General features: G+C 54.3%; 1 protein-coding gene across 1 annotated transcript; it reads right to left on the minus strand.

The window, feature by feature from the left end:
* Positions 1-515: 515 nt before the first annotated feature.
* ADAMTS8 (ADAM metallopeptidase with thrombospondin type 1 motif 8) lies at positions 516-9124 on the minus strand. The gene is made up of 9 exons (XM_010723795.2): positions 9026-9124; positions 8354-8653; positions 8034-8166; positions 7592-7759; positions 6974-7272; positions 6123-6306; positions 5733-5905; positions 5460-5635; positions 516-3743 (listed from the first exon to the last, which is right to left on the minus strand). Exons 1-9 carry the CDS (start codon positions 9122-9124, stop codon positions 3011-3013), a joined length of 2265 nt encoding a protein of 754 aa, XP_010722097.1. The 3' UTR covers positions 516-3010.
* Positions 9125-11442: the final 2318 nt, after the last annotated feature.

Genomic DNA, 11442 nt, shown 5'->3' on the forward strand with positions numbered 1-11442 from the left:
AAGTGCTGCTGGTGCAGCTTTGCTCACTGCTTCCGCCTGTTTTGCAGCAGGAGGTCCCAGAGCGCGGTGCTGGGGGCCCTGGGCAGGATGCAGCAGTGCCCATCGGTGTGACACATCCCAGGGTGCCGTATTGCTGCACGCACTTCAGCACCTTAAAAAGAAATTCACCCTTTGTTTAGCTGTTGGGAAGAGAACTAGAAAACAGCCTGAGAAAAACGTTAATAAAAGCTGAGAGGCAATAGGCAAGAAACCCTTTATTGAAGAGGTAAAGGCAGAGTCACAACCAGAGTTGCCCTCAAACTCAAACACAAAGATAAATTCAGAAAATGGTACTTTTTTCCCCTTGCAATGGAAGTCCCGAGCTTGGTTCTGCTGGATCCATTCTGCAGCTGATGGGATCTGTGCATCCCAAGGGTGACAGCGGGCGCTGCCGGGCCATGCGAGGAGCGATGCTTTGGAGGAAGGACGTGGGAGCAGCACGGTCAAACACAGACAGTCTGTTTTTGTTTTTTTTTTCTTAGGGTACAGACAGCTACTGTACAAAACAAACCAGAAATCTGTAATAAATACACAAGAGGCTCAGTACATTGCTACAATCCTTCACTGAAGGGAAACATATATATACACATATATATCCTAATATATAACCTCTTCGATAAATCAGCATAAAGGCTACGTGTTGCTATGGGAAGGCAGGAGCAGACCCCATGTCCCCAAGCAGGACCCACGAGCCCCCAGGAAAGCCCCAGATGGCCCAAACTGAGCAATATTTCTGCAAGGAGCCACCAGCCTGCCTTGGCCATGGGTGGGTGCCTGCAGCTGTGCTGCAGCATTCCTCCTTTGGCATCCCAGGGGCAAAACAAAGGGCACAGCGTGGGGTCTGATGCAGCAGGGAGCTTTTTGCATAGGGGAAGCGCTGCAGAGCAAATGTGAAAAGCTGGAAAGGCCTTTACGGGCTGCAGAGCTCCTACGCAGGGCTGATACATGCAGACATTTTCCTTGGCACTGTCTCAGGCTGAAATATCTGCCCCATCCTAAATGGATGCTGCTTACACCGCTGGAGAGGAAACACATGCTTGCCTTTGAGTTAAAACCCTCTCAGCTGCAAAGCGGAAAAGAAAACAACCCAGCGAGGCTACATGACTTTAGCATCCAGCTATTTGTTAGAGCGAGAGGCCTTAAATTCCTGGAGATTAATTAGCAGACAGAGAACATTGCCCGAAGGTAGGTCTGAACTGCAGCCCAAGCAGCTCTGGATCCAGACTGTGCAGCTGGCTTTTGTTTTTGGCTTTTCTCAAAAAGAGCCCAGCCAAAACGTTCAGCCCCTGCACTCCTTGGTTCTGCAGCCCTTGGTGTCACTCACAGAGGGGTCCATGTCCCTCCTAGGGGATGGATTCTACATCAAAGCTTTAGCCAGGGCTCTTCTTCTGGCCTCATCTCGGACCTGCACGGTGGGCACTGCAGCAGGGAAGAGTCCACATGAATTTTGAAGTGACCTCCCTTGCTCCAAGCACACAGTCTGCATCCCCTCTCCTAAATCTGTATCCCATTCCAAAATTCCGCGTATCCTCCAAAAATCTGCATCCTTCTCCAGAATCTCCATCCCTCTCCAAAATGTGCATCCTTTCCAAAATCTGCATCCCTCTCATCCCTGCAGCTGCCCAGATTCACATCTCCACGTAGTGAATGACAGCAGAGCCTCCTTGCAGACAAGGCAAGCTCTCTGCTTGAAAAGCTCCATCCTGCTGTAACAATGAGGACAAAAGCGATTCCCCCCAAGGCACGGTTTGCAATATGGACCTGCTGTTCGGTCACCTCCACGCTGGCAAAACAGTTGCATCATGCTCAGCCCTTCTTGCAAAAGCTCCCTCCCATGTGCAGGGCAGGATCGAGCAGCTCCTGCAACAAGAGCAGTTCCATGAGGCAGCTTCATTTTGCAAACGGGGAAAGTCAAATGTAGCAAAAATCCCCGAATATCCACCCACAGTGCGATGTCAATGACAAAACATTTGCAAATTCCAGCCCTGCTCCCAAGGCTCTGGCTGCTGCCAGCACACATCCAGCGAGAGGCGATTGCTTCAAAAGGGGAGAGGTCAGTGAGTGAGCAGCATCTGCAGCACGGCCAGAGAGTCTGGGCTGGGAGAGGAGATGCAGTCCTGTGGGACTCCCTTTTGGAGCTTCCAGCCCCAGATGGAGCAAATGCTGGGGCTGAGCATCCTCGTGTGCCCGGGGCTCGAGGGATTGGGGCTGAGCAGTGGTACCAGTTAGGTCTCATCTCCAAAATGAAAAGCACAGCTGGTAAAGTGAGCGTGTGGCAGGCAGAGCCAAGAGGATGGGAGAGGGGATGTGGGCGCAGCCAAATGTCTGCTCTGCAGGGGAACAGGGACAGCAACAGGCATTTCACAGCCAGAGCGCTGCAGAGCTTTAATTAATCCTTGGGGCAACCCTGCAAGTGGGAACAGGGGTGGGATCGTTTTATATTGAGGAAATGGAGGTGAGGAGATACGTGTTCCTGGTGGGGCTGCAGCTCAGGGAGGAACAGCGGCTGCGGGGGATGTTTGGAGGCAGAGCTCTGGCACCTCCTGTGTTATAAATCCAGCAGAAGCCGCCACGACTGCCTATCGCCCAGCCCTCGGCTGATTCCCTTCCAGCCACACGAGCCACTTATCTCCAGCTGAAAAACCACAGCAGATAAAATGCTCAACACACCCACGCTGCTGCATGGCAGGGACAGCGACCTCAGCTGCACAACGACGCTTTTGCAAAGAAGCCCCAATTTTACCACGTCCCACACCACCACCACCCACCCCATCTCTCCTGAACCCGCAGCCCCAGCCAGCCAAAAAGGAAAAGACACAAATAAGTGATTCCTCCCTATCTTGCTGCCCTTATTCCCCCTTCTGAGGTAGACGAACCGCCGGGCTACCAGCAGCTCTCGTCCTCAAGCAAGCCTGCGGCACAGTGGCACTCAGTGGCCTGTGTCCCCAGCCCTGTGCCCCGCTGTCCCCACTCAGCACTGCCGCAGCAGGCAGGTGGCAGTGGCTGGCGGTGGCCCCGGGGAGCTGCACTTCTCTGGGGCGATGACGGTGCCGGTGTAGTGGATGCAGGAAGCATTGCGTGTCCGCACGCCCTCGCCACACGTCTGGGAGCACGGCGACCACGGGCCCATGCGCCAGAGAGGGCATGGGATGTCACCGCAGGGTTTGATGTCCTCAGGCTTGAGGGCTCGGTCGCAGGTGGCTGAAGGTTGGCCTTCGACATCCCGGCACTCCACCGTCCGTCTCTGCCAGCCAGAGCCACAGGTCTTGGAGCACTCGGACCAGTCGCCCAGCACCCACTGCGAGGTGAGCATCGGGCGGATGACGTTGGCTGACTTCTTCTCTTTGTCCTTCTGCTTGCTGAAGGGGACGTCTTTAGGGATGAAGAAGGTGTACTTGACTTTGGGTGGGAACACCTCACTGGCAATGGTCAGCAGTTGGACGGTCAGGGGCTCCGGGAGCTGCCGGAAGCTCTGCAGCCTCTCCAGAGTCGTCATGGAGCCGCTGTACTTGAGGATGGTGCCCTTAAGGAGGATGTCCTGCTCCATGGCCGAGATGGCGAAGTCGCCGTTCAGCAGGTACCTGCCCTCCAGGGTCCTCAGGGCCAGGTAGTTCCCGTCGTGGCGCACCCCGCGGTGGCTGCGCTGCTTGATGTCAATGTTGGTTGCCCCAGCAGGGATGGTGACGATGTCATTGTAGCCGTATCTGCATGGGGTGAAGGGATAAGGTTATTTTTCTGGCCTTTCCAAGGGAGATCGTGGCTCTGAAGCCATCTCTCAGTACCCAAGAGCACTGCAGAACTGGAAACACTGCAGTTGTGCCAGATGTGCGCTAGGCTGGAAGGATTTACTAAATTAAACACAAAAATGAGCAATGCAATCAAACAAATTAGCACAATTATCAGCCTTGGTAGGAAACTATCTTTCCCCTACTCCCCTTTGTTTGACACAGCTGCAGCATTTGGCACAAAAAGCCAAGGTGCCCCCATGGTTTTGTCAGTGCTGATGGCACAGGGGGACAGGGGAGCTGGGCGCTGCTGGCACCGAGTGCGTTGGCCAGAAGTCCCTGCTCATACCCGATCAGGAGCCAAACAGTTAACAGCACAGCCACCTTGGATCTCGTTGGTGCCAACTGGAAAGCCTTTCCTAGAAAACAGCAAGAACTAGGGCAGCAAAAATACTGCTCACCGCAGGCGGGCATCGCTGCACCAGGCACCCCAGGCTCCTCTCAGAAGGGTTGACAGCCCCATCTCGATGCCAAGAGCTCCATTTGAGGATACTGTGCTGGAGGAGCTTTTTCTGCAGAGCACAACCCTTGGGAAAACGCTTTGCTTTTCCCTTGGCTCAGGGCTGCGTCCCCACGTGCCCCCAGTGCTGCAATGCTGCCTGGTGACAGTGACAAAATGCCACCCTGGCACCCCATCCCCCCACATGAATCACGCCGTGGAGCTGGCAGGGGGTTCACACACATTCCCCAGGTTGACGCTGCGGTCAGGAATTATGGTCAGAGTATTTTGGAACAAAGCCTCAGGGTCAAAGCCTGCTCTCAGTCGCCCTGGCCTCCATAACCCCGATCTTAATGGGATCTCTTCTTGGCTGTAGCTACCACGCTAATCTCTCTTTAGTCAACCACAAACAATTCATAGGAGAATGGAAGCTCCATTCATCTGGCTCCCTGGAAGGAAACCATTTAGGAAATCTAATTTGACTGAGTGAGTCACCTCGCCGCATGGAATTGGATGTGCTGGGCTTTGTTACTATCTGTTCAGCAAAAGCCTCCGCGGGATGCATTAACTCCAACTCTGTGACAAAGCAGCAAAGATTTTGGGCAGCAGAAAGGGCTGCCCACATCCTGGGACCTTATGGAGCTGAGGATTTTTGATATTCCTAGTAAAGGGGAATGAGAGGGGGATGGTTTCCTGAGCATCATGCTGGTTTGCAGCAGAGAGAAGCAGGAACAGGTTTTGCTGCACGAGAGCAAAATGCACCACGTCAAACATGCAGCTCACCCTTCTGCATCACAACACTTTCAGAGCTGCATCCTGAGCAGCACTGTGCAGACAACAGAGCAGTGCAGTGGGGACACGTGGGGTCGGTGCAGGGGAGCCCAGCTGTGGAAACGCTGCCTCTGCTCTTTGCTAAGCCCTGACTCGATCTCGTTTCCTTTGCGGCGAGCGTAGGAAGCGCTTACGCAGACATTGGGCTTTGTGAACATCTGCCCAGCACCCCTGGGCTGCCCACAGGCACGGAGCAAGCAAAGCTCCCCGGCCAGATGTTGCCGGGTCAGGAGCTCTGCAGAGCCAAAGCAGCTTTTCCAATCACAGCCTCAAGAGGAACAAATGTCTCTGTGCTCCCTTCCTACAGCCTGATGCTGCTTTTCCCCCCTGCCCATCTCCAGGGACTGCTCTCCCCCATGCCTTACTTGGATCGGTTGAGCGAGCCGGATATTTTCCTGCAGGTTGAGCCGTTGCCGCCGCACACCCCGCACTTGTCCAGTTTCTTGGAGGACCCAACAACGTGATCACAGCCGGCCTTGATGCACTGCCCATGCACACAGATGGACAGGGTCTCCGGACCACACAGCGTCCCATCTATCACCTGGGGAGAGCGGACAAGGAGCGTGGAATTTGCAGGAATTTGCTCTGAAATGGGTACAAAGATGGACATTGGGAACTGACATCATGAGATATCTTACTTTGGGCTCAAAGACTTTAAACTCGCTCCTTCCCCTGGCTCGGCAGAAGAGCTTGCAGCGGTCCCGGGGGGACACCCCGGCGTACTTGGGGACCCACTCCAGCCGGTTCCCCTCCAGATCCGTGAAGTTGTAGCTGTTGTATTTCTCACACTGCTGCTCCCGAAAGCTCTTGCCTAAGAGGAAAGGCAAAACAATGACCCAAAAGCCCTGTGCTGCAAGTAAGGAACGCTCATCCTCCTCAGCGGAGATGTGGGGGAGACGTGAGGACAGTGGAAGCATGCAGAGAGGAAGATGCTGCTTGTATCCAACGAACTGCAGGGCAATCACGGGGTGCAGGAAAAAAGCACGGGGAGTGGGTGAACGTGCCTTTGGGAACAGCAGGGAGCTTACCATCCTGCGGGCACTCGTCGGTGTGGCACGACTGGTAACGGGTGCGCTGGCCCTCGCAGTAGCGGCCGCCGTGCTGTGGCCGGGGATGATCGCAGTGGCGGTGGGAGAACTGCACGCCACCACCGCACGTCCGTGAGCACGAACCCCATGGGCTCCATGCACCCCAGCCGCCATCAACCGCCGGCTGCAAGAGGCCACGAGAGGCTGCCAGGGTGGAAAAAGTGCAACCATTCCCCCCTCCGCTCCCAGATCCTCTCCCCGTGCTGCGAACCGGGGCCCTGATCCAGCAAAGCACTTAAGCGCGTGCTTTGCGTGAAGCTATTGCCGTTGTGCACGGGTTCGTGTGCTGGAAGCCTGCAGTTTGCTGACTGGCTCAGGAATCGCTGCTAATTCCTCCAGTAAAACAATGCAAATAAATCAGTTTAATCAGAGTTAATTGCAGAACTGCTTGCTGTGGTTAGGACTAGCCTGGTCCTATGATCCTCTATGAGCTCTGTCCTGGCTGGGAGAGAGTTAATTTTCTTCGCAGTGATTGGTATGATGCTGTGTTTTGGATTTAGGAGAAAAACAATGTGGATGTGCTGCACAGAGCCAAGGGCCTTTCACTCCTTGTGCTGCCCTGCCAGCGAAGGGGCCGTGGGGGGACAAGGAGCTGGGAGGGACAGAACTGAGACAGCTGACCCAAGCCAGCCAAAGGGATGTCCCATGCTGAGCAATAAAACTAGGGGGAGCTGGCTTGGGGGGTCACCGGTGCTTAGGCATCGGTCAGCAGGTGGTAAAATATACATATAAAAAAATACACAAATATAGAGAGGTGCAACCCCATCCCTCCAGCCCCTGTCCTGCAGTACCTGGGGCTGCAGTGCATCCTGTGGCAGGCAGGCTCCATCCCAGCACAGCCCACCGTCTGTGCAGGGGGTGCCATCAGCCCAGGGCAGGCTGCCGTTCTTGGTGTGGCACAGCGGCTCCCCACTGCTGGTCCTACACCACAGCTGGGCACAGATGTCCTCCTCCGTGGTGTTGGGGCAGTGCTGGAAGTCTTTGCCAAAGATCTGCTGGCACTGCTGGTCCAGGCTGTACAGGGCTCCTCGGCCAGGCAGCTCCGAGGGCAGAGAGAGGGCTTGGGCTGGGGCATCAAGCAAGCAGTCACCTGCAAGCAGCAAGGAGAGGCATGGATCGGGATGGAGGTGCACCGGGGTTTGGTCCCATGGGTAACACCAAGAAGAGGACACCAAGATGGGATGGATGCCCCATCCCTGGAGATTTCCAAGGTCAGGCTGGAGCAGGCATTGAGCATCTGATTGAGCTGTAGGTGCCTGGGAAGTTGGACCAGGTTCCTTCAAACTCAAACAATTCTAAGATGATAAGAGGACAGAGCTCAGCCTGGGTTCTGACTGAACTCTCTTCACCCTCTAGAGTTTGTAAAGAGCCCAAGCAATCAAGGAAAATTCTGCTGAGCTGAGCCTTACCGTGCCCTCCGTCCAGGAACTCAGTGAGGTACATGGCACTGCATGGGGACCAGGGCTGGCTCTTGTTCAGGTGGACGAAGAGTGGGGCCATCATATGGTGCTTGCCCAGGGGCCCAAAGAGCCGCTCGCAGGTCTTGGAGTCGTCGTGGGGCATGCTGAGCACGTGGCCTGCAGAGCAGAAGGCATCTCCTATTAGTTATCAGCCTTTTTCCGTTGCTGCAAATGCTATTTGCTTCCAGAATAGAAGCAATCATAGAATCATAAAGGTTGGAATAGACTACTGAGATCATCGAGTCCAACCATCAACCCATCACCACCATGCCCGCTAACCCAAAAAAACAAATTAGTTAGCAAGTCAGCATTGCAGAGGGTGATATCCAGAGCAGAGATGCTGGCACTGGGCTGAAAAAAAGCACAAAAGCTCCACAAAGGCACACATTACCCAGCTCATGAGCCAGTGTGTAGGCAGCCTGCAGTCCCTCATCCTCGATCACCGAGCAGCTTTTGTTGCGGTCACACATGGTGCCGATATCCGCCACCCCCAGCGTGTCACAGCCTTGATGCCCACAGAAATCCTGTTGGGAGGCAGCACCCGAGGAGGTTGAGCAAACCAAAATTCCACATCCTAAGTGCATTAAGCTCCCGAATCGGCTCGATTTGTGCCAACTGGAAGCTCCATCCCTTGTGACGGGAGCTCTCCCCTCCCTCTGGGCTATCTCAAAACCTCATTTCCCCAGCATCCACACCAAGGGACCCCCAGACCTGTCGGGTGAGCAGGATGGCTGTGTCATAGTGCTCAGGGTGCCGGTCGCTTGGTGGGTTGAACTGCTGCTGCCAGCTGCAGAAGTTGCGTAGGGTGAGGCCACCGTTGTCTGATACCTCCGGCCCTGCTCCCTCCTCATCCACCACCAGCACCTTCACCACCACCAGGTTGATGGCATTCTTCAGGCTGGGGTGCTTGTAGATGCGAGCTGCCATGGACATCAGGGTCAGGACATGGTTCTGCAAGAGGGGAGAGAGCTGGGGTGAAATCTCTACACAGGGGTGTGGTGTACCTGCCACCTTCTCTTATTTCTGTACAATTGTGGAATCATTTAGGTTGGAAAAGACCTTTAAGGCCATCAAGTCTGACTGTTAGCCTACCTATCTTTACTAGGAAAGGAGAAATCAAACCCATTTATGGAGTCTACCACATCCAAACAATCATACATCCACTTAGGCTGATGGAGTAGGTGTTGCCATTCCCATACACGATGCTGTGCACCCTGTGCCTGCAGAGGCCACAGACATAGCAGTGTCACTTCATTTTCTGCCTTCACACCCAGCACCGCTGCTCTTTCAGGACAGTTCTGGGCCATGCAGAGCAGCCACAAGGCCAAGCCATGCGTTGTCCTTCCCCACCACAGCCTGAGCTCCTGAATGGGGCTCCCACACCAAGGCTCTGCCCAGCAGCATCCTCCACTCAGCAGCCGAACAGCCGGCGATGACTTCATACATCAAATGCGCCAGCACCGTTCTGGCTGATGTAAACATCTTATCAGAGCATCGAAATTCCTCTTCTGCTTGGCACGCATTCACAGACCCGGAGTCATGAGAAAAAAATGCACGATTACACAACAGCGAGTGTTGTGAAAGAGAAAGTGGCTTCTCTCGTCCCCAGACGGATTGCCCGCCCGTCTCACTGCAGTACCAGCATCGCACTGTGCTGCTGGGAGCCCTGCGAGCTCCCAAATGGGATCAGGAGCAAATCCATGGAACCTTCCCATCAGCAGATGTCTTGCTTCAGCAAATGCAGCTGAAGCCTTCCTTGGGCTGTGATAAAACAACGGCCCCAGCGAGGCTGGTGGGAGCACAGCAGACTTTATTTAGACTGGCCGGTGCTCCATGACATGGCTCACGTCCCAGCCAAAACATGCAACAACTATCATGGAGAAGTCACCAAGCAGATGAGGTCCCTGTGAGTGCAACCAATTAGAATCACACAGCCATTAGGGTTGGAAAAAACCCCCTGAGATCCTCAACCCACCCCACCATGCCCACTGCCTATGGCTATGGAACACCCAAGGGATGGTGATCCTCCCCTGGGCAGCTGTGCAGTGCAGCACTGCTCCTTCAGAAGATACATTTTTCCTTACATCCAACCTGAAGCCATTTGCTGCAGAGGATGAGGGATTTGTTTACTCCATGGCGGACCCACCTACAAGTAGCATAAAGCATTCCCAAAATTACCCCCTGGAGCTTCCGTAGCCCCGGACATGACTCTGTAGGATTATGCCAAGCCAAGGAATTATTCCAGCAGCGGGAATGGGGAGCTCAGAAAACACCCACCTGCCTGCCCTTCATCTACAAAGCTCCAGAAAGAGCTGGAAGGATGGAAAGTGAACCGAACAAACAGCTATTTAGCACAGATTAAAAGGTCAGATTCACTTGTTCCACCATCTGGTGTCTATTTATACCCATCTTCAGAACGAGTGGGAGCCCGCTGGGTTTTGGGTGGCTGCTGCAGTGCTCCGGGGAGAGCAGCAGCACACCTGCATCTCCTTGCTGCGGCCAAGGGCTGGGAGCTGGGGCTGAACATGAGACCTTTGGCCCCATGATTAGGCTCAGCAACGAAAAAATAAATAAGACAGAGCATAGAGAACTGAAGCGATTGCTCACAACTTGCCAGCGTTGAAGGATTTCACTTTCCAATACAACCTCTTGCAAAATCCCTACTTATGTTCTTCTTCAAAGGAAGCACTTGGAAGTCTGCAGAGAGCCCCAAACTGTTTTTTGTTGTCCTCTTTTTCTTTAAAAATAGTGTTTCTGCAGGGGAGAGACCATGCTTAGACACCATTACTGCGGTATGCAGATGATGGTCCAACACCCATGCAGGAGGGCAGCAGGGTGCAGCTCCCTCCCAGCAGGACCAACAACAGGAGAGCTGCTGCGTCCAGCTTGGAGTGGGGCTGTAGGTTTGTTTGTTTGTTCATAAGGTCACCTTCTTGTTTTCCCCTTCCTGGAAGCCAGCAGTTTTGCAAGGGGAAAAGAAACGCTGAGATTTCTGAAGCACAGACAGATGGAAGGAAGAAAACACAGGGCCAGATGCGAGGGCTGCCCGGCTATTGGAAACAATGCACACAGACATCCCAGCCTGCTTTCCTGCCACAAAACATCTGCTTGCAGCCCCCCAGCTCAGATACCCTGCAAAATCAGGGCCTTTGCCTCCAGGCCACACTGGCAGCAGGTCTGAGCATCGTAGAGGTAGCAGCAGGACCCTGGCTGTGGTCAGCGATCCCACGTGCCAGTCTTAGAGAGAAGGGATTGCAACAGCACTCCTAAAACCTCATAAATCTGCCTGCAAAAACCGCAGAAGTCAGGAGAGGAATCCCGGCTTAATCAGCCCGACCCAGTTTTGCTGCGCTCCCCCACGTGCCGGCCCTTTACAGCAGGGCTTGCAGATTCTTTGCTTGCAAGGAGAGCGGCCGGCAGCCACCGGTCTGCAGGGGGAGGCTCAGGGAACGTCTCATCTCCACCCAAGAGATGAGAGAAATCCCACCGCAGGAATCCGGCCCTGCTGCCAACTGGCTGGGGAAGCGGCCGCTTCCATAACCGTGCGCTGCTGTGGGTGTCCCAGAGCATCCCAAGCACTGCAGCATCGCTCTGCAGGTGCACTGCACGGAAACAGCCCCTGCAGCACCTCCTGCCTCTGCTCCCAGTTCTCCCAAACCCCATTTCCTGCGATCCTCAGCTCAGAGCAATGCCCAGATCCCAAATCTCAGCCCTGGTTTTGCTGTCACTCTGTAATTTCTTCCTGGTTTATGTGAGTATCAATTCTGCCTCCATCAAGCTCTTGTTATCTAAATTAGGTT

The sequence above is a fragment of the Meleagris gallopavo genome, chromosome 26 (genome assembly GCF_000146605.3).
Source record: "Meleagris gallopavo isolate NT-WF06-2002-E0010 breed Aviagen turkey brand Nicholas breeding stock chromosome 26, Turkey_5.1, whole genome shotgun sequence".
Lineage (NCBI taxonomy): Eukaryota > Metazoa > Chordata > Aves > Galliformes > Phasianidae > Meleagris > Meleagris gallopavo.